Consider the following 18,902-nt stretch of genomic DNA (forward strand, 5'->3'; position numbering starts at 1 on the left):
TCCTTATGGGCACATCCGTCCGTCATGGCAAAGCTACATACCCAACCGACAAATGCGGCTCCCGCTACGATTTTCAGGAGTGCGTCGACGATGCTCCCTTGTTGCCACGCGTGAGGTCATGTTGATCGACCAAGAAAATGTTGAAATTAGACGCGCCCAGCAACCTGCGCCGGCTGCATGCCACGCTTGTGCTGTCTAATGCCTGTAGTCGTTTATCCCAGCCTTGTCTATAATGCGCGCGCTATCTAAACCCGATGATTACCAAACTCATGGAAACTTCGCGGTCATTGGCACGTCGTTGTTCGTGATTTCTTTCATGAACACCGGGTCCGGGTCATACAGCATGACGTGGAAGTGCTCGACGGCGTGCACACTCTTTAGGCTCTTCCAGTTCTTGAACCACGCAAAATTCGCAGGCTTGAGCCTGCTTCCGAACGTCTTTTGCACATATGCGTCGATCTCGCGGTGAGACTCGGGCGTCGACAAGCCCGTCTCCGGGTCGTCTTCGAGCTCGAACTTGGTCCAGATGACCAGGTGCACGATCTTGTCGTCGATACCGTATGGCCAGTCATTGTACAGGATCTTGATGTCCTCTCCGTGATGTCAGCATTAGCCACAGACGCGTGTTGCTCAGCGTACCGTCGCACTCGAACGCCCGCCCTCGTGGGCTCATGCTCTTCCACTGCAGCCGCTCGTTGACGATGAAATTCATAATGCTTCCATACTCTTTCACTAATCGGTGCGTGAACTGCCGATACCGCCTGAGCTCAGAAGGCACACGGTGGAAAAGATCCACCCGGTCGATACCTGCCAGGAGTCAGATTAACCGCTCCACTCGACGAACCCCAATTTCCAAGGCGTACCGATCAAGTGCTTGACCTCGTCCCAGGTCAGCTTCTTGTACTCGGAGTCAGGCGTCCCAATGATGCGACGGTCCTTGTCTCCGAGCTCCTTGAGAAAGTCGGGGCATTCCGCGGGCCATTGATCGCGCGGTACGTTGACAAGCCAGAACGGCAGTGGTTCCTCGTGCGGCATTGTTGTGCAGGATAGAGTGGCCCTGATACGAGCGCGAGGCAGGGCAGGGGTGGCTAGCGTCCGGATCACAACGTGGAAATGATTAAGATGAGGTTTGGTCACTTGGCGCACAGCGTGGTCTGGCTGCTGCTGGCTTGCAATTTGGCATATGGCAAAACAGCATAGGGCGAAGACAAAGTCGTCGTTCAGGATCACCTCTGATAGCGCTAGGCACGTCTCAGCGGGCTTGCTGGCGCTGCAGACCGCCCCTTCCAGCAGCTCCAGCCTATACTCCACTCTGTCACATCTCGTCACATCGTGTTCTGGCCGCCCACGACGTGACGGCGGGCCTTCGCACAGCCGTCAACAAACAATCCTCCCAGATCCCGGCTGCGCTCACGGCTGTGTGCCCGCGGAAGCATCGTGCCTTGTTTCGAGCATCCCGCAATCTCGGCGAATTAGACCGCGCTCATCTGCACGCCGGGATCTAGCACGCTTTCTGAACGGCCGTTGCGCGTCTCCGGGCTGCCATTCGCTCATCAAGCGATGATGTGCAAGATGGCCCTGGCCATGGGACGATTCCTCCGCCTGGGCGAACTGAAAGCACTCCCAGCGACCTGGCTCCTCGTGACATGTAACGGCTCGCCTCATATGGTGCCGCAACTGAATCCACGAGTGCCGTGGCCCATGCGGAAGTGAAGCCTGAACAAGAAGGCGCGACTCCCCATCAATTGCCATGGCTGCTTGCTGTTGCTGTCAAATATTCCGGTAGCGCTTTCCTCATTTTGAGGCTGGTCGTTCTTTCCCCACACTCCTTGATCTTGCTGTTTTATGCGAAACGCGCCTTGAAGAGCTGCGTCCGTTGGCTCCACCTTCTTCAGCGTTTCGAAACCTTGACACGCCTGCTTCACTTCGTACATTGCACAGCGTTCAGCGATCACAAGACGAATACACGCAGTCGTGCCTGCCTGCACGTGTCACATTGCCCACAACCGCCCGCATTCCGATTCAACGTCCCTTCACCCTCACCGAAACGCCGCACTGGATCTGTACGCTGCAGGTGACATAGTCTATTGGTACCACCACCCCGGTCTCACCGTCCGACTCCGCATTTGGCGCCTTCCCTCCTGCAATTCGAGCCGACATCAAGTTCAACCTCTGCGATTACCACGGCTCCCACCTTTATTCCACGGCCCTCCCACGGCCCAGCGCTCGCACTTGCAGCAGCGCCATCAGCACAATGGCGGTCCAAGACCCGACCTTCTGGAAACGCTTCAGCATCGCAGTGTTCGTTCCCCGTCTCCCGGTCCCTCTCACCCCACTGACGCAAGCCCCAGTCACCAAGATGACGCCGCAAAGCAAGAGATGGCCCAGCATGCCGAGTTGAAGCATTCGTACGTGATATCCCTCGCGGACATGCCTTCGCCAACAATAATACGACCCACCTCGGAAGCCCACTTGCTTCGCTCGCACCCGCGACCACTCTCCCCTGCTGTTTTGTCACCCCACTCACCGACCACCACACATGAGCCCTCGTCGCCCAGTTCAACCTCACATATCAAGCCCCTCAAGAAAGCATATACCCCCCAGAGCACTAAGAGTACCCCTTTTGCGCGTCACGGCAATGGCTCGCAGCTGACGCTCGCGTTTTCGGGGCGTCCGCAGAGCCGGTTCAAGTTTTGGACTTCTGTGACCGCTGACCCTACTAACAGAGATTCGTGGCTCGAAGGCCAGCGCCGGAAGCGGCGGCATCGCGCGTGGGTTTGCTGGACCTTCTGGATATGCCTACTTCTGCTGGTCGGAGGCGCCGTCGCGGCAGTCTTGGTGTTAAGGTCGAAAGGTATCATCAAGATATGAGGATCAGACGAGCGAAGGTCGGCTGCATGTCATGCAGGAACGTGGTCTGGGGAAAAATGGAAGAGGCGCACCGACTAGCAATCTGGTTGCTGGCCCAGGAATCCCGTGCACATGCATTGAGTGCAGGACACGCGTCCACTTTGGCGTTACCAGATGATGGTTTTCAGGCGCATATACACGAGCGCACGAGTTCATACGGCGGTGTTACTGATTTCTTTTCTGGTCGCATTCTGGCCCAGAGCCTAGGGCAAAGTCCCTCTTTAGCATCCGCCCAAGAGGCGGGTTACATCGTCGGCAAGACCCGACTTTTTCTTGTACACTCTACGGATGATACCACATACGCCGCACAGGCGGTCGCGATTCTCATAGTAATCAAAATGGACAAACAAATGACGAAATGAGGTCCTCACAAGGCTCTCGTATAGACGCGTGAAACAGTGTGCAATTTGGGTATCGTCCAAAACTGCCATGGCTTATCTACCTAAGACCAGTCAGCAGACTGAACAGGGCATGTAGTGTACTGTACAATCGCACCAGATGGCGCCTCGCTACCAGGACCCACGAGGTATCAAACTCCCTAACGCCTTTGTAGCTTTTCTGCGCCTCCCTCAACTGCGCGGCACTCTCTGTCTGGGGTGCGTTGGGCCCATTCAGCGCTCCGCCGTGTCCGCTGCCGCACGCCACAAGTTTCTACCCTCAGCATGCGCCCATATCGTAACAGCCTGTCCATCTCAATCCATCAATCTTTCGCCTTCTCCGTCCCGCGCCACCTACCGCTTGATCGGCGGCGTGGGACTCCTGCTCATGCTCCTCTCATCCCTGCCACGCTCCTTGAGCCACTTGCGCGTGCTCATATCCAGATCCCTGTCGAGCTCGGGGCTCGGCTCCTTGCGATGGATGAAGTTGCAGAAGCCGCCGCGGACGCAGCCCTCGCCGCTGTTGAGGCGGCAGCAGGCCTCGCGGAAGTCGGTGACGGGCGACAGCTCGCAGTAGATGGGGCGGCCCGCATACCAGCGGGAGTTGAGCGCGTCGCAGGCCTTTTGCGCGTCTTCTTCGTACTTGAAGCGCACGTAGACGTTGCCGATGAGGTCTGCGGTGCACATGTGTGGTTAGCACCATGCATGCATGTACGCTTCTCGCAAAGTGAAGGGAAGGAAGGGGAGACTCACGATCGTTGTTGTTGTCGCACACGACGACCTCCTCCACGAGCCCGTACTGGCACAGCTCGCACCAGATGTCCTCGTAAAACGCATCAAAGTGCATCTGCATCTGCTGGGGGTTCATCTTGTTCTTGGGGTCGTACTGCGGGTTCTGGTAGAGGTTCGGCAGCAGGATGGTCTGGCTGTACGACGGCTTGACGTGCTTGCGCGAGCAGCGGTCGCCGTGGCGGCACGCGCCGATCTTGTAGTAGAAACTGCAGTTGACCTTGTCCTGCTCGGTGCCGAAAATGGAGGCGAGGTAGTTGGCCATGGTAACAGTTTGCGCGCAAGACGGGGGAGGTGTGCTGGGCGTGAGATGCGGTGGCGCGTGGAGAGCTACTGAGTTCGCGATGGATCTTTTGGTGTTGCTGAGGTTCGGGCTAGCGCCAACAACGCTACGGGCTTCGTTAGTCAGCTGCCAAGAAGGTTCGAGTGAGTTCCTCGCCTCTGATGTGTTGGAATATCATGCAAGCGTTATAAACCTGAGGGTTAATTGAGGGATAACATGTCAGATAGCTGGAATGAGCCAGATTTGAGGCCATATTGGGGTGGATGCTGCCAATTCTTCACAGTGATCCCACTTGATGACATGCACCCCGGGGGCCATACATTCATGCTATAATTCAATTCAAAGGTAGCAATAGCGTATACTTGTCAACAAGTACGTGTAGTTTCAACGCAAGCAACAAGGATGCAAAAGTCCGCGCTGCGGAATGACTTCCAAAAACCAATGCAGTCCCAAAACGATCCCAAAGAACTCCGTATGTATGCAGGGGTATTTCCATCCCAAAGAAAAGCCACCTATGCCGTAAAAATGATATATACATGTCTCATAATCCACCAATTTTGTGCACTCCTCTTCCCAAGAAATGTCCCAACGACCGGCCCTTGAGAATGCAAATGCTGTTAGAGTGAGAAATGCCACGTCGATGCTGGAAAAGTAAAACAAATGCTGGTGCTGGGTATCAAAATGAAAATCGTAACGTATGTCAACGCTCTGCAGGCAGCGCTGAGACGGTGTCTACACCCTGTAGAATCGACCTCGGAATGGAACCGGGCCTCGCAGAGGGACCGCACGCGCCGTTGGCTGCGCGGTGCCTGGGCGTTGAGTCATCGCTGGAATGCCTGTCGGAGCTGGCGCCTTGCCAGTCGATTGCACTGGGGAGGCTGCCGGTACGTTCTCAGAGGTAGGTGCCGCAACAGTCGACAGAGTGGAAGCGGCGTTGTTGGGCGCCGTGACGGTGATATAGACAATGTCGGTAACGGTGACGACACTTCCATTGCCTTCGTTACCGTTACTGTTGCCTCCATTGCCATTCAGGCCACCGGATGGTCCTGGGCTAGGCTGCGAGTTACCGGGGCGAGTGGTCATCGAGGGAACATCTGTCGGGACTGGAGTCGGCGCGGTAGGTGCCGGCCCAGAAGCTGAAGGCGCACCCGTTGCCGTCGGGTCCTGCTTGAACACTGTTCCGATCTCACCTTTGATTGGGTCTGTGTACTGGGCAGTGCGGTCGGCAAAGCTCTTCACAGCAGCTGACGCGTCGTCTTGCTGTGGAGAGAAGTACTTTGCAGACCCGATGGCTTCAGTTGCGAAAATATCAGCGATATCTATATCCATGCACGTGGTGTAGTATTCGTCTTTGCCTTCCAGCCGGAATTGGTCCTTTCCTGGAGGTGTATTCCACTGCCAAACCCAGTAGAGAGTGTAGGGCTTGCCGGCAGTCAGGTTCTTAGGCAACAACACATTCGATTCACATGGAAGGCCAAATTCCCCGGTACCCTGGCCTGTTTGCCCTTTCGCATAGGAGGGATTCGCTGCTGCGCGCTGCATTGCAATGGGAGAGCCGTTGGCTTCATAGCATCGGCCATCGTCGAAGTTATTTGTTGCTAGGAGAACACCTCGGCCGTCGCCACCGTTGCCCTCTTTCGTCCACCGCAAGACATTGACAAGTTTTTCGTCCTCCTTGGGGTCAGTGGTGCCGTAAATGAAAATGGTGCCTCCCGCATCAGGCTTGAACTTGTTCGTGTCTTCTTTCGGGGTGCCATTGAGAGAGACATGCCCGTTCTCCGCGTAACGTAATGCGATGTGCATGCCTGGAGCTGCCTTGAGGCGAGGGTACTTTGCAGGGTCCAATTGTACCGGATTTTTTTGGCTGTCCTTGCAAAGATTATCGTTCTCGGTGATGAATAATCTGTTTGCATCATTTGCAGGGATCAGAAAGTTGTTCACTATGCCGGGATCACATGTATCGCCCTTGGCACAGAAGCCCCGTGGGTAGCCCCAGTCTCCGACATACGATCCGTTGTTCTTGACCTTTACTAGTTGCTGGACCCACGAGTGCGCTGCAATATGGGGCGCACACGCTAATACCGCGGCAGCGGCGATCGAAATGTAGCGCATAGTTCGTGGAGGTAATATGCGGTTATTAAGTTGACGATATGGCCAGCCAAGATCGTATGCTGGTTCTGGAATAATGTAGGCTCGAGTTCGTATTCGATGATTTCGTGGTTGAAGAAGGCCGAGGAAGTTGACGCGGTAGGAAGGGTCATATAGGCGTGTAGAGAGGCACAGTAGACTGGCTTGTTCAGGTATAATGTGGAATGAAGAGTTTTTAGCCCTTCACCTTGGTATGCGACAAAGGCATTGTTCACAATACGGCCAATAAGAACAATAGAAAGTGAAGTCTGCGCGGCGAAGACGTTTGATGACTTGAAGACTAAGCCACCTGTGGCGAAGAATGGAAGGCGCGAAAAGACTGAATGGCGAAAACAGAGGAAAGAGGCGATGCGCAACGACGAGGGCGTGAACGTGAACGTGAGCGTGCTACCACTCCCAACGGGGTGCAACCCTTATATCAGGCGGGTGAATGGGTGGTGAGACGAAATCGCAGAGCCAGAAGCGGGAGAGATCACAGCAGCCAATCGCGAGCAGCGCACCAGAGCGGCCGAAACTGAGAGACGCCACCACGCGCTGTCCACATCCCAAGCTTTTTCGGTGCCTGAGTATGTGGTGTTGGATCTGTGTTTCAACAGGGAAAAGTGGGTAAGCGGGACCTACCATGTAGCCGCCCGCAAATCGACCCGGCCTCGGGGCGTCTATGCCGTGTACCTGCGTCGCGCGTAGAATTTTTATTGAAAGGAGCACTGGTGAGGCTCAGGCAGTCATGGAGCCAAGTATTCCAGCGCGTGAATCACGCCTCAAACGCGGAATATGAATCTCGAGCATCACATCGGGCCTTAGGTTGCCTTCTCAGGCAGGATTGCGGGCGCCGTGGGTCGTTAGATTGCGCGATGTAGGTGCCGACCAGGCTCTGGCGAACATGCGACACTGACCTCCCGTCAAGCCTGGGGTCTGCGATAGTTCGGCACGCCAAAAGATCGGGTGGAGTGAATGGTGAATGTGGTACGCGCCACCGCGCGCACAAAACGGCGAGAAGAACGTCGGGCGCGACGACGTTCGGGAGCTCGTCTTGCACAACGCGACGACAGGCGACGACGCGCCGAAAGAGCGCTTCGAAGGTCGCGTAGTAGAGATGAAGTGGAGGGAAGCCCCGCTTTCGCCGTGATGTTTCAGGTCCAAGCGCGAGCGGGCATCCATTGGCGAAGGCCGCCTCCAGCCTCGCCCAGCCCATCACCACGATTGGAAATAAGCGCATCGGGAAGGTCTTGACTGTACAACGTCTTCCGCTTCTGCAGACTCGCATGAGAATTCTCGACCATAAGCGCTCGGCCTGCGTACAAAAACCTCTCCGCCTTCGTTCATCCCCACTGTTTTGCGGACGCCTAGGGTATCCCTCGCACCGCACACATCTTGTCGGGCCCAGCCATTTCAATCACGGTCCGGCGCAAGAGACAGGGCGACGCGCAACCCAATAATTCCAGTGTGGATACTCTCTTCGGGCGCATCTGCCTTTCAAGTCTTGGCCCCAGCAATGTCGGTCAAAGTCACTCTACTGGCGGTGGAGTGAAGACTAAGGCCACGCTGTGCTCTCGACAATGTTCGTCCAATACAACGATTTTTCTCGAAGGGCTAGAGCCAAGAGCAATGAGTGCTGGCGGATTTTGTTTGCCAAACGATCAGTGGGGTGGCGTTCGCGACAGTGACTCCACCTTGTTTCGACTTCCGTTTTGACACGTACCGGAAGGCCAGTGCTCAGAGGTCTCTTGGCTAGACTTCCAAGTTCACATTAACAGTTGTGACTTCGTCAAGAAATGTGTTCCAGCGACTCATTCTCAGCATTCTCACGCCAACGTCACGGCCGTGCTTCGGGACGCCTTTCCCTAGGCGACCTATAATTCCGGGTTCTATAATCTTAGTAGCGCCTCAATACTTCTAGTTCTCTCGCCGTGTTCCAGACGACGAATTCAGGCGTGACGCTGGGCATCTGCTGGGGTACGTGTGCTGTACTTTCCTCAAGGTCTTCTTCTCTCCAATGGCTGCCACTCTCATCAAGATTCCTAAAACCGCCACCACGGGACTAGCTCGGAGCATCTCCCAGCCTGTCGATGAAGAAACCCATTGGCATCTCTGGCTCTTATGATTTGAATCTCGAAGCTCACGTATGCATCGGGTCAGGGGGTATATATTATAGATAGACTCAAAGCGTATCGGGAACTGCACATCCCTCGCGGGAATGGCGTGGAATCATACAGATTCATGATCGAATAAGTCTTGACTTTCAAAGGCGGTGTTTCCTCAGAGCAGCGCCACTCACGATGGGTCTTTTAGCGTGGCATACGATGCAATTGGCTATCTATCGGCCGAGTTCGAGAGACTCCGATGTTGCTTTCATGTCTGGTCTTTGCTATTCGCCCAAACGGTACGCCTGAATGGAGCAAAGCGCAAAAGCTTTCGCGATATAACTTACGCTTCAGTGGAACGTTCTATAATGAGACCATCGGACCTTCGAACAGAGCTTCCCACTCGCTTGAACACTCCTTTACGTAGTCTCTCGGTACGCTAACCACTCTTTCGATGTTCCGAAAGGCTGATTTTATCGCGATTTCTCGAGGCATTGGATAGCATTATCAATGGTGAGGTCGCATGGTACAGTCATCGGATAAATAAGCCCAGGCAATCTCAGTGACACATCTTACCGCTCACTCCTTATGGATCCTGTCTCTATCATCAACTGCTACATTCTTACTCGACCTTCTCACTTACACAGGCCTGCGTCACTCTGGGTAAGCCCTACTTGAAGTCCTTCATCACCAGCTTCTAGTTCAGCTCTACCATGCTCTATTCACATACCCCACGCTTGCCAATCTTGCTCTGGTGCCTCTGCGTCTCCCCCTTGACACTCTGGGACACTATCTACCTTACGATACACGCATACAGCATGCACTCTCGCTACTTCGACATCGTCAACACCTGGGCCTCATTTGACCACATTCACGGCGAATAAGGCTATGATCAACAGGAAGGCTTTATCCTGGCCCAGAGCGTGATGAACATGGTTGAAGTGACGCTGTGCATTGCATATGCTACTATCATCTGGAACGCGAGAACGGGAGCTGGCGGCTTTTGGAAAGCATAGACCTCGGGGAAAAAGGGTGTACATGCATAAGGACGATGACCGGCTATAACAAACATTGCATCTTTTTTCCGAGCCAGTGGAACTGATACTGAACAGTCTTAGGATAGGTGATTATCGGTTTCAAGTACACAGGTCACAATGAGTGTAATTATTCCTAGTCACTTGGTACGGTATGAAGTAAGTTTTCCTCGATGGGGAATATGGGTTGAATGAGTTGTTGATTTCGTCTGACACTTTTGCGGTTATTCTGCCTTACATTTAGCATGGCCGTATATGATATGGACGTTCAATCGGGATATCCTTCCTGGGCTACAATGAAGCTGGAGAGTGTCAATGCAACAAGCGAGTACGGAAATTTGTTATCACAACTAAGGTGTGTAAAGAGCTAAGTTGATATGGATGCGTCAATGAAGATAGGAGTGGAAAGGTAAGTAAACAAAAAAAAGTGGAGAGAGACTGCCCCCATCAATGTAGAGAGTAGAACATCCTGGCCATAGCGGTTCAGTGCGTGTGGAGTGAGACTATGTATATACATGTTCGTGTTGGGGAGACTTTTCCTATCAAGTTATGATACACTGATCACTGGGGTCCCCGTTTGTTCACGTACGTATGACGCAGATCTCCGCTGAAGTGTTCCATGACTGCCCATTGAGATTCCATAGCATCCAACACCGAAGAACAGGCCTATTTTTGCTTTGTGCGTGGGACAAGTTGACTAATTAGATCTATGGGATAGGTACCCAAAGTCTTCGACAATCTTAGAACCAACCTGAGGGTAACGCTGCCTCATCCAAAACCGGGTACAAAGAGCAAGGTCGACTTTTGCAAGTACTGGAAAGGGACGTGGGATACGCTTGCGTTTATCATAGCCGCGAAAGGTCTGGAACACGTTACGCATCAATATCCAGGAAAGGACTTCCAGAATGAGTTCGTATGGCTGCAGAAGGATGTCAACGCACTAGCAAAGCAAAAGGTAGGCCAGCAAAGCCCGTGAGCTACATGATCAAAGTAACGCCCTGCAGATGTGCGCAAGTAAGAAACCCCTCGAATCTACGGCGAAAGAACAGCCCAGCCCCTAAACCCACGGACGCGGCTGCACAGGTGATGCGAGCCAAGTACCTTATCAGTGCCTTTAAATACATGAAAAACAGCCAGATCGAAGGCTATTTCATCGAGCCAAAAAAGCACATTGGTATTGCTCGTGACGAGATTGACAAGACACTTCCGACAGCACCAACAAACGGCGGCATGAACCCATGGCAAACACAGAATCTGATAACATTGGGACGACTAAACGGACGCTGCTTTTGGAACAGCCAAGCAGGGGACAGACTATACGATGACACTCTTCATTGACAGCCTCGAGAAAGAGTGGACAATGACGCCAATGAAGCAACCCGCAGGTGCCAAAGGAAAGCTACGACAACCGCTAATAGCGACCTCAGAAAACAGATCAAGGCTTTGAGGAGTACATGGTACAAGGAGAAGCGTGTACCTAATGCTTGGACAAATTCAAGCTGCTAGGTTTTTCCAACCGGTCTGTAGACCGAAGGCGGTGTGGAGGTTGAGTTTGGTAGTTGATACGGTACGACAAGAGATGCCGCTACCGGAAAATATCCAATTCCTAGCTAACATGGACTTCTGTGGTCATCATAATATCCTTCGGGCCCATCTTTATCGTCTTTATGCTATCGGTGCTGTCTTTTGCATTGACCACATCCCATGCATCCTTATCTGCTTTTCCAGAAATCTGTGACCGTTGTGTTGAGACCTTCACGCTGTAGGGCCGCCTGTAATCGTCTCTTGCCTGCCCTGTGCTACGGATGGTGTGCATTTGGATCCCTTTGTCGTCCTGACTCCCCATGTTGTGGTAACCCAATCCGTACGGAGAAGGTCTTGTTGCGCCTTGCGTTCGCCCGCTCGAAGAGAGTGCACTCACAGTATTGAGTGCCCAGTGGAAGAGTGGTTTCAATGCAGGCAAGGACGCAGCGATGATTCCAACTGTGAGCTCAATGTAATTCCAGACATTGAACGAATCGTGCACCGTCCAATCGGGATCGTCGAGTACTGTATACTGCTGCGCCGCTTTTACAATGGCTGCTGCACAGGCGAACCATCCGAGGGAGAGAACGACGACTAGCGATATCTTCGTGCGCATGTTAATTTGCAGTTTCCATATCAGAGGAATTGGCAAGGTGGCGAAAAGAACGTCGGTGATGATGTTGAAAACTGCTGGTATGAGCTTACTTGTGTATGAGGGTGGATAAATGTATACTGACGACTGTTCATAAGCCCGAGATTTCGAAAGGTGGTGTTATTGAAGCAATGGGCACTCCCAGTTCCTAATGGTGCCGGGCGAAGACTTGAATCCCAAGCAGCTTCTACGGGAAAACATTGAAAAATGAGTGTACCCGCACACACGAGTGTAATTGAGATGATAAAGATGATGGCGCACTGTAGAAAACGTGTCTGTCTTTTTGTTGCGGAGAGTCGCAAAAGCGAAAAAGCTATTGAGATCTTGACGCACGAGATGCCGACCATGACCATGAGCGAATGGACATACAACGTTTTGGCGAAACTCTTGTACATATTCGCGTCCATTAGAAGCACCATAAGATGATTGCCCAGGCCGTTGTGAGTCTCGATGATGAAGCAGACAAATGTAGCAGCTGCGAACATCTGGTAGGGGTAAGTACATGCATGATGCCCTTTAAAGTTGCTTGCAACTCACTGTAGACACCACCATAACGTAGTCATCCTTTCCAAACACCCTTAGCATGGTGATCCGGACGTAACAACGCAGTATTACAATGAGGAGAGCTGTGGCGAAGAACGTGCCGGTCGTTGAGAGAATTCTTTGAGCGTTGGAGAAAGTAGTGTACTCTGGAGAAAGAGTAGGCAAAGCACTGGAGGTTTGCCGCTTTAATGCTTTCTCTACTCCTGTTGCCCACGCAACGGGCATCTTGGGGTGTTTTCGACCACTCCAGTGGACCGTATAGTATCAGTGCCTGCTGTACTCACCGGACCCTGGAATCATATGCAGCGAGCGATGGATGATGTTCGGAATGAGGCAAGCGACCTGGCTGCCTATATCAGATGTGCGAATAGGGCTGGATTTGCCGTACAAGTACAAGTGATTCTGTCTGCGGACGCTCATATGGGACGAGATGACTAGCTCAAACTCGACAGCATTTGTCCCGAGGTAGCTTTCCCAGCCTGTCCAGGCATCCTGTCGAGACTTGGAACATACTGAGGCGTACCGCTATCTTATTCGGAGGTAATACGTTCAAAGAGAGATCAAAGTGGGACTGTGTCCGGGGCATCCTGTTCTGTGAGCTGTAGTCGTGACATTAGCGCCACCATGGTGAGGCTGCTCCACCCATTGCATGAATTTCTAGAAACCGAACACGGGAGCTCGCATCTGGCTGGACTGCATGCGACTAGTTTGCTTGTAGCAAGCCGTAGCTTGATCACCCGTGGATGGGACGTCGTTATGTGAAATGCCGTCTATCAGGACCAGTAACGATGAACTGAATGTATGTGTTCACAAATTCAGTAACTCCTATGATGGCGCAACTTCGATTCAAGCGCAGGAAAAGCCCAGTCAGTGCAGAGGATGTTCGTGCCGAGGTGGATACCTTTGGCGTCAACTCGAAGGCGGAGGCGGGCTGGGCGGGTAGGAGCCACTACCGGTACTGTAGCCGAGCGGATCCATCGTGTAACTACGGCCACCCATCCTGTCATCAAAACACCACCCAGTCATCTTTTTCTCTTGACAAATCTAGAACCAGAATGACAGTCCGACACGGTATGCTCAGAGATATTGGCCACCGGATCTCTCAAACTTGGCCCAACCGGTATTTTCTGCACGTGGAGGATAGCGCCACGTAGGCACGTCTTCAACTGCCGACTGCAATCTTGGACACAACCTTGCCTGCTCCTGTTTCCACCCTCAGGCGATCATGTCCCGCAATAACGGAACTTATCTGTTCTCGATCCAATTAACACCGATCTCGGGTCCAGGATCCCTTGGAAATAGCAGGTCCTCTAGCCCGGTTCATGGAAATGTCTGTTCGGACTGTTGCACGACGCGTTGCATCTGGCAAGCCTCACTGCCATTGCCAGACGCACCGTGTAGCCGCATCGCAAGATTGCAGTGGGTCGACACTCTTGCGTTTCGCCTCGATTTGAGACGCCTATCTCTATAGGGCTGTGAATCGCACAGGCGGATTGTATTGAAGATCTTCGCGTGATCATGATTCTGGCAACTTATGCATTTGCTCGCGCAAAACGGAGTTCCCATCAAGACGCCACTCGAAGGTGTTTACCAGCTTAGTAGCAATCGCATTATACCTGGGATGCAAGCCTACACGTGTTCGGGCACCAATTTAGCCTTGATCTACTTGTCCCATTGGCTCTATCGCCTCGGAGGAAACCAAAATCTAGAATCTCGGTTCCAGGTACACAGAGCTTGAGATAAGCACCTATCCTGAGCTGCGAAGCGCAATGGTTACGATCGGTGTGCAGGATGGACTCTTGCATATGCTCTACTCTTCATCCAGAAATTTCTGTGTTCACCGCAACGGGAAGCGAGCGACGCCTTGCCGATCCGAGCCGTCAAGTTAGCACACACGCCGTTAGACCCACCGACGCCGCGAAGCTCTCTCATAGGTTTGCCTTTGGCCCCGGTTGATCAATGAACCTATGCTGACGGCGTCATGCAAGCACTGAATAGTACGCTGTTCGTAAAATGTGGCGCGACCAAATAGGGCTCCACCCCGAGGCAATCCACGAGGAGCCAAATTTGGATTTAAACGGCACAAGGTGCTGTCAAACATTAGTACAGGTTTAGGGCCGACTACTCGTACCTTAATCACAGGGTTTGCCCTGAGTTACCAGGACGACTCGCAGCGCCGTACCCGCGCCTGTTACCTCTCCGCCACTGCCACTTGTTTCATCGTAGATCCAGGAAACAGCTCTTCCACAAATCTTGACAGAGCTTTCTAATAAACTTTCGCCCAGAAGCTGACATTGTGCCACACGATGAAGATCTCAACATTCATTACAGTTGCGGTGCTGAGCGCCGTTGGCGGCGCATCGCCTCCACCACCACCACCAGGCAGCCATTCTCCTGGAGGACCCCTCGTAGTTGGCAGTTCTAGCAGCGCTAAGACTGACACATTAGCCGCTCAGGGTGCGCGAAACCTCGCAAAATACCTCCGGGCAAATGGCAACGCGAGCGCAACTTGTACCGAGCATAATGTAGTAGTCCGACGAGAATGGTAAAGGAAATGCTAGTCATGTTGAGTTAAGACTGACAAGTCCCAGGTCGACTTTCAGCCCCAAGGAAAGAAAGGAATACATCGCTGCTGTTCAATGTCTAACCACTAAGCCCTCAAAAACACCATCATCTGTAGCACCTGGCGCGAAAACTAGAGTGAGTCCTTCCAGGTCCGACGATGAAATATATCTCGGCTGACCATTACCAGTATGATGACTTCGTAGCGACACACATCAACCAGACCCTATCAATCCACGGAACTGTAGGACGAACTCAAACTGCAAACAGCACTTGTCCTAACTCAAACAGGGAAACTTTCTTACATGGCACCGCTACTTCACCTGGGCATACGAGCAGGCGCTGAGGAACGAGTGCGGCTACCAGGGTTACCAGCCGTACTACAACTGGCCGAAATGGTCTGACGACCCTACCAAGTCCCCCGTTCTAGACGGCAGCGACACAAGCATGTCTGGGGACGGCGCGCCTCTGCCCGGGCGCAATGCCACATGCATTCCATCCAACAATCTTTGCCAAATCAGTCTCGCACCAGGAAATGGCGGAGGCTGTGTACAGTCTGGCCCATTCAAGAAGTATGTATCTTCCCCCCACCTGTCCCCAGAGTAACATCCTCAAGAACTGACACATGCAGCTTCACGGTCAACCTCGGCCCCGTTGCTCCCGCTCTCGGAGACGTAACCCCCAACCCCTCCCCCTCCGGCCTAGACCACAACCCGCGCTGTCTACGCCGCGACATCTCCCGCCTTGCGGCCTCCACCTGGTCCACCGACGACCAGGTCTCCACCCTCATCACCAATTTCACCGACATCGCTTCCTTCTCGACCCGTATGCAAGGCGACTTCCCCTCCGGCTTTCTCGGCGTGCACACCGCGGGCCACTTTACGGTCGGCGGCGACCCCGGAGGTGACCTCTTCGCATCGCCCGGCGATCCGTTCTTCTATTTTCACCACGCGATGATTGATCGTGTGTACTGGGTATGGCAGAATCAGGACATCGAGAAGAGGCTGTACGCTGTGGGGAATACGATTACGCTGAACAACATGCCGCCGTCAAGGAATGCGACACTGGAAGATCAGATCGACTTGGGGAGCGTGGGGGTCCCGGTGGTGACGATTGGGGAGGCGAGTAGTACGCTTGCGGGGCCGTTTTGTTACGTGTATGCATGAGGAGTGGGACTGTAGGGTGTGGAAATTCCATCTTGAACGAGGTGGCCGACTTTGCATACGAAGCTGGTAGCTGCTCGGAAGTGACTTTATAGTAGACGGGAACGGAGGCTGCCCGCAACTGCGTGCAAGACGTGCCCGATCACATGTGTATGTAGTTTTGCGCGGTAACGCGGCATGCGTAATGTTCAAGCCTAATCAAGCTTACTACCAATGGTATATTATCCCTTCTACCACAGCGCATGTGCTACCTCCGGCCTCGAGGCACTGTCTTTGCAAACCCACATGTACCCATGCCGTACTGCATCACTTTCCCTACCCCAAAGCACCATCATTTCTCCAACCAACATGGCCCTCTGTCTTCAGCCAGAAGACTCCACATCTACGCAAGTATCCCGGGCGAGAGTTTCTTCTCATTCGCCATCATCACTATGCGCAGTCACCCACTTGTGGAAATTCCTAGTACACACCTTGGATTATGAAGAGCATCTCGCTAATGCACAAATGCGCTTTTCTCTACACATCAACAGCCCATCATGTCATCCGTCTCCGTCCCTCTTACTGCTCATCCGCGCGACCACCCTTCCGCCGAGCCCCCACCCACCGCACACAGAATCTCTCACTGCTGCTTCAGCGCAATGCAACTCCAGTAGCCTGCGAAAACCGCCAGATTGTCATCTACATTGCTCTTCGGCCAGTTCCACGCGTTCCACTGCTGCTGCGTGATGTGGTTGGTGCTCAGCAGCTCCGCAAACGGCTTCTGGCCCTTGCTATCCGTGTACTGGAACGCGCCGCAGTTGTCCACGATGCCCGGCTGGATCGGCACCGGCGTGCGGCCCGCGGTCAGCCTGTTGCCGCCAACGTAGGGGCCGTTGAAGGTGTATCCGGGGACGCCGATGCAGACGGGAACGTACGCGCGGAGGCCGGTGCAGTCTTGGCGGATTTCACTTTGGGGAAGGCGTTAGTGGGAGCGGAGGGGAGGAAAGGGAATGGGACCACGGCTTACGGGTTCCAAGCGTAGAGGTCTGTGGCGGTGAAGTTTGCGAAGCGGGAGACAACGGTGCCGCAGTTTTCGCCGGGGGTAACGGTGTAGTTTGCGACGCCTGAGGTTTTGTTAGGGAAGCGTGGTCATGGTGGGGAAGGGGTGCGTGCAGTTTGTCGGACGGATGATGCAGACGTGGCCGGAGTCGGGGCTGTAGAAGTCGCTGCAGGTGGGAGGCAGAGTGGCTTGACGGGGTTGGAGAGTGGTAGACTGCAGAGGGCTGGCTGTCACAGCAGGGACGAGCGCAAGCAGAGCTATGTTTGTTATGGAGAGGATGTTGAACATTGTGGGAGCTGGCGTAGATGGGGCGTGGTAGTTGAGAGAAGGGGCTGTGAACTGCCAATTGTGCGGTCGTGTCTGTGTCTACTCAATGCCGTGGGAAAGGGTCCACTTTATATGTGTGTAAAATTGCAGCATATCGCAAAGTCGATGCAACGATATTCCCAAGCCTCGTCGGAAGGGCTCGACGTCTGCTCTACGAACTTGGCAGCTTACATTCTAGAGCCGAGTTAGACCAGAGTACACTTTTTGGAGCGTAGTTGCCTGACAGTTGCCTGCAATCTATATCAACTTTGGAGAAATCGCAGATTCGGTAACTATGCGCAATATCTTCATCTTACATGATGCATGGAATTGGGCGACGCGGGGCTCGTATGCGCGCAGCTAGCTTGGTTGCATCGTCACGTGGCTCGTATGGGAACTGTTGCCTGTCAAATATAGATCGCATCTTCGTTGGGATGGGGGCCAAAAGATGTTCTTTTCACACTAGCGGCTAGGTCTTCAGCGTAATAATAATAATACCCATCCCTTAGAACGCGTCGGGCACTAACCCATACCGTGCTGCTGCCTAGCACATGTGCGGACTGCCCCAGAACGTCGGGCACTATACCGCTATTGTAAATTATACACATCTCCTTGACCATGGCTTAGTGTTATGTGCCGTCACCGGTAACCGCGAAGTATGGTGACTCGATTGACTTCGCAGTCCATGGATTGAATTTCCACTCGCGATTGAAACTGGCTTCTACATACCATAAGAAGCCTAGTACCTTGCGGTCTTGTTGTTATGACGTTGGCACGGGGCCAGATGGAGCCGGACTGATGATCGTTAGCTTTAAAATAGTAGTTGACATAGCCCACGTCCTTGAAACGGGCCCTGGATGGTATGCTTGCGGGTGAGGCTACGTTCGAGCGTCCATCGCATGGAGCCATTCGTCAGTGGGGATGATCTTGGCCGCAGGGTCCGTCAGGGCCATCGTGTGGCAGATCACGATGTTGTTCTGCTGGCTGACCACAAGATACTGAGAGGGGATGCTGGTACCGCTAATAAGGCCTAAAGTCTAGCTTCTTGCCATCCTTTCCTCTTCTATGACGATGGCTCATGTGATAGCGATGTTCCCACAACAGCCACAGATTCGAAGGAAGCAGTGTTAATGATGCTATCAAACATCTCTCGTCTGCAGTAAACGAAATCCGATATGACAGCACAAGTGGATCTTGGAGATGAAGTGGGTTACCTCTGGTAGGAACCAGAGATTTAGAATACCGTGAATGTTTCCAGCAGGTCGATTGAGGGTGGAGGAGCCGAAGGAGGGTCTTCGAGACTATCTGGAGACATTGTCGCACAGCCAGTCCAATATACGTAGAAGGAGCTCCTCCGGCAGGTCTGTAAGGGTACTGAAGCGGCTGTTATACATCTGCGCGGCCATGAGCAGGTCCATGGTGCGCTGCAGCTCGTGAGAGGTGCGAAGAAGAGCTTGAGCCTGTTGAGCGTCGCGCTTCTCCCGCTGA

The 18,902-nt window shown here is 53.3% G+C and overlaps 7 protein-coding genes across 7 annotated transcripts; 2 read left to right on the forward strand and 5 right to left on the reverse strand.

The window, feature by feature from the left end:
* Window positions 1–267: 267 nt before the first annotated feature.
* On the reverse strand, window positions 268–1,035 carry CC84DRAFT_1189361 (uncharacterized protein; the record flags this gene model as incomplete). The annotated part of the gene is made up of 3 exons (XM_018181044.1): window positions 268–593; window positions 640–807; window positions 864–1,035. The coding sequence occupies 3 exons, from the start codon at window positions 1,033–1,035 to the stop codon at window positions 268–270; spliced, it is 666 nt and encodes a 221-aa protein (XP_018032371.1).
* A 1,219-nt stretch (window positions 1,036–2,254) lies between these two features.
* Window positions 2,255–2,977, forward strand: CC84DRAFT_1262037 (uncharacterized protein; the record flags this gene model as incomplete). Its single annotated transcript, XM_018185121.1, has 3 exons — window positions 2,255–2,301; window positions 2,352–2,671; window positions 2,727–2,977. 3 exons carry the CDS (start codon window positions 2,255–2,257, stop codon window positions 2,843–2,845), a joined length of 486 nt encoding a protein of 161 aa, XP_018032372.1. The 3' UTR covers window positions 2,846–2,977.
* Window positions 2,978–3,641: 664 nt separating this feature from the next.
* On the reverse strand, window positions 3,642–4,341 carry CC84DRAFT_1189362 (RNA-binding domain-containing protein; the record flags this gene model as incomplete). Its single annotated transcript, XM_018181045.1, has 2 exons — window positions 3,642–3,961; window positions 4,041–4,341. 2 exons carry the CDS (start codon window positions 4,339–4,341, stop codon window positions 3,642–3,644), a joined length of 621 nt encoding a protein of 206 aa, XP_018032373.1.
* Window positions 4,342–5,160: 819 nt separating this feature from the next.
* CC84DRAFT_1048706 (uncharacterized protein) lies at window positions 5,161–6,453 on the reverse strand (the record flags this gene model as incomplete). Its single annotated transcript, XM_018173442.1, has 2 exons — window positions 5,161–5,237; window positions 5,370–6,453. Coding segments are annotated over 2 exons (1,161 nt in total), but the record flags the coding sequence as incomplete, so codon positions are not given.
* A 5,081-nt stretch (window positions 6,454–11,534) lies between these two features.
* On the reverse strand, window positions 11,535–12,428 carry CC84DRAFT_1046309 (uncharacterized protein; the record flags this gene model as incomplete). The annotated part of the gene is made up of 3 exons (XM_018173418.1): window positions 11,535–11,836; window positions 11,887–12,286; window positions 12,339–12,428. Coding segments are annotated over 3 exons (792 nt in total), but the record flags the coding sequence as incomplete, so codon positions are not given.
* A 2,222-nt stretch (window positions 12,429–14,650) lies between these two features.
* CC84DRAFT_1189364 (Di-copper centre-containing protein) lies at window positions 14,651–16,072 on the forward strand (the record flags this gene model as incomplete). The annotated part of the gene is made up of 5 exons (XM_018181046.1): window positions 14,651–14,889; window positions 14,936–15,044; window positions 15,097–15,150; window positions 15,198–15,478; window positions 15,538–16,072. The coding sequence occupies 5 exons, from the start codon at window positions 14,651–14,653 to the stop codon at window positions 16,070–16,072; spliced, it is 1,218 nt and encodes a 405-aa protein (XP_018032376.1).
* A 145-nt stretch (window positions 16,073–16,217) lies between these two features.
* On the reverse strand, window positions 16,218–17,705 carry CC84DRAFT_1208151 (uncharacterized protein). Its single transcript, XM_018182148.1, has 3 exons — window positions 17,222–17,705; window positions 17,076–17,172; window positions 16,218–17,016 (listed from the first exon to the last, which is right to left on the reverse strand). Exons 1-3 carry the CDS (start codon window positions 17,394–17,396, stop codon window positions 16,689–16,691), a joined length of 600 nt encoding a protein of 199 aa, XP_018032377.1. The 5' UTR covers window positions 17,397–17,705; the 3' UTR covers window positions 16,218–16,688.
* Between the last annotated feature and the right edge of the window lie 1,197 nt (window positions 17,706–18,902).

The sequence above is a fragment of the Paraphaeosphaeria sporulosa genome (genome assembly GCF_001642045.1).
Source record: "Paraphaeosphaeria sporulosa strain AP3s5-JAC2a unplaced genomic scaffold CC84scaffold_9, whole genome shotgun sequence".
NCBI lineage: Eukaryota > Fungi > Ascomycota > Dothideomycetes > Pleosporales > Didymosphaeriaceae > Paraphaeosphaeria > Paraphaeosphaeria sporulosa.

Bases quoted from the DNA above. Each gene is read 5' to 3' on its own strand.
- CC84DRAFT_1208151 (XM_018182148.1), bottom strand. From the start codon at position 17,396: ATGTTCAACATCCTCTCCATAACAAACATAGCTCTGCTTGCGCTCGTC. The intron at 17,173-17,221 runs GCACGCACCCCT...ACAAAACCTCAG, and splicing joins CATCATCCGTCCGACAAACT to GCGTCGCAAACTACACCGTT. The intron at 17,017-17,075 runs GTAAGCCGTGGT...CCTTCCCCAAAG, and splicing joins GACCTCTACGCTTGGAACCC to TGAAATCCGCCAAGACTGCA.